Genomic DNA, 1,473 nt, shown 5'->3' on the forward strand with positions numbered 1-1,473 from the left:
AGTCCTTTTCCACTTCGTCTTGCCATCGCCTCTCTCTTCCTCTACGACCACCGGATTCCGAGTTGGATGCTTTCAACGCTAGTTTGAAATGGCTGTATGAAAACTGCATAGACATCTGTATCGAAGAGCTCCACACCCTAAAGGGCCGGGTATGTATTTCTTGGTGGCAATCTGTTCGAACTCCTCGGCGGGATGTACCAGCTATAGATACATATACTTACATATGTATGTATGTATGTACATATATGTATGCCTTTTGTTTTTTCTTCAAAAAAAAACAATGTCAAAATCATCGGCTTGCATTCTGCTACCTGTGTTACTGTGTGGCCAATCTGGCTCACTTGGGCTCACTTGGTAGCGCCACTAAGTCCATATTTTTTGTTTATTAACAGATTGCGACAAGAGTTTTTGTCCTGCTTGGCAGTAATTGAGAATCGCATTGCTTCGTTAACTGATTTAAGTTTATAGATTTCAATTAGGGTTGGTTGGCTATAACCTAAACCTCAGCCCATCCAGTTAAGACCTCTTATATTAATGTTTCCTATATTTGCTTGCTTCAATTTTTTTTAGAGCCATTTGTTCTTCGTTATGGAATACCTCAACGGTGGAGATTTAATGTTCCACATACAGGAGAGTGGACGTTTCCCGGAAGAACGCGCTCGATTCTACGGTGCCGAAATAATATCCGGTCTGAAGTTCCTACACAAGAAAGGCATCATATACAGGTAAAACGTCAGTTCAACTTAGTATGTGCGTATGTTTTCAAACCTCTCCTCCAATTCTGCAGAGATCTTAAGCTGGACAATGTGCTGCTGGATTACGAAGGGCATGTCCGAATTGCCGATTTCGGTATGTGCAAATTGCAGATCTACCTCGACAAAACAGCGGACAGCTTTTGCGGAACACCAGACTACATGGCGCCTGAAATCATAAAGGTAAATTTACAAATTATACAAGCAATCTCTTTATTCACCTTCATCTTCCACGCCCAGGGCGAGAAATACAATCAAAATGTCGATTGGTGGTCATTTGGTGTTTTGCTCTATGAAATGTTGATTGGTCAATCGCCATTCAGCGGCTGCGATGAAGATGAACTATTCTGGTCGATCTGCAATGAGATTCCATGGTTCCCCGTTTACATATCCGCAGAGGCCACCGGCATTTTGAGAGGGGTAAGTCCTCCATATCAAACCTTAATATATTTTCATAGGCTAAGGATCCATTGTCTTGATAGCTACTCGAAAAAGATTACACCAGGCGCATTGGATCTCAGTACAGCCCTGCTGGCGACATCAGCGAACACATATTCTTCAGACCCATAGACTGGGATTTGTTGGAGAAGCGGCAGTTACCGCCGCCCTTCAAGCCACTTGTGGTGAGTTGTGTCCTGATAAAAACGTATTGGATTATTTGATACCAAAGGGTATTTAATTTTTTTCTTAGAAACATCCATTGGATACTCAATATTTCGAC

At 42.2% G+C, this 1,473-nt stretch overlaps 1 protein-coding gene across 1 annotated transcript; it reads left to right on the top strand.

The window, feature by feature from the left end:
• Positions 1-582: 582 nt before the first annotated feature.
• Positions 583-1,375, top strand: LOC108356617 (putative protein kinase C delta type homolog; the record flags this gene model as incomplete). Its single annotated transcript, XM_017607719.1, has 4 exons — positions 583-725; positions 788-935; positions 993-1,172; positions 1,235-1,375. Coding segments are annotated over exons 1-4 (606 nt in total), but the record flags the coding sequence as incomplete, so codon positions are not given.
• Between the last annotated feature and the right edge of the window lie 98 nt (positions 1,376-1,473).

The sequence above is a fragment of the Rhagoletis zephyria genome, unplaced genomic scaffold (assembly GCF_001687245.7).
Source record: "Rhagoletis zephyria isolate East Lansing unplaced genomic scaffold, Rhagoletis_zephyria_1.1 Rzeph_scaffold_62131, whole genome shotgun sequence".
Lineage (NCBI taxonomy): Eukaryota > Metazoa > Arthropoda > Insecta > Diptera > Tephritidae > Rhagoletis > Rhagoletis zephyria.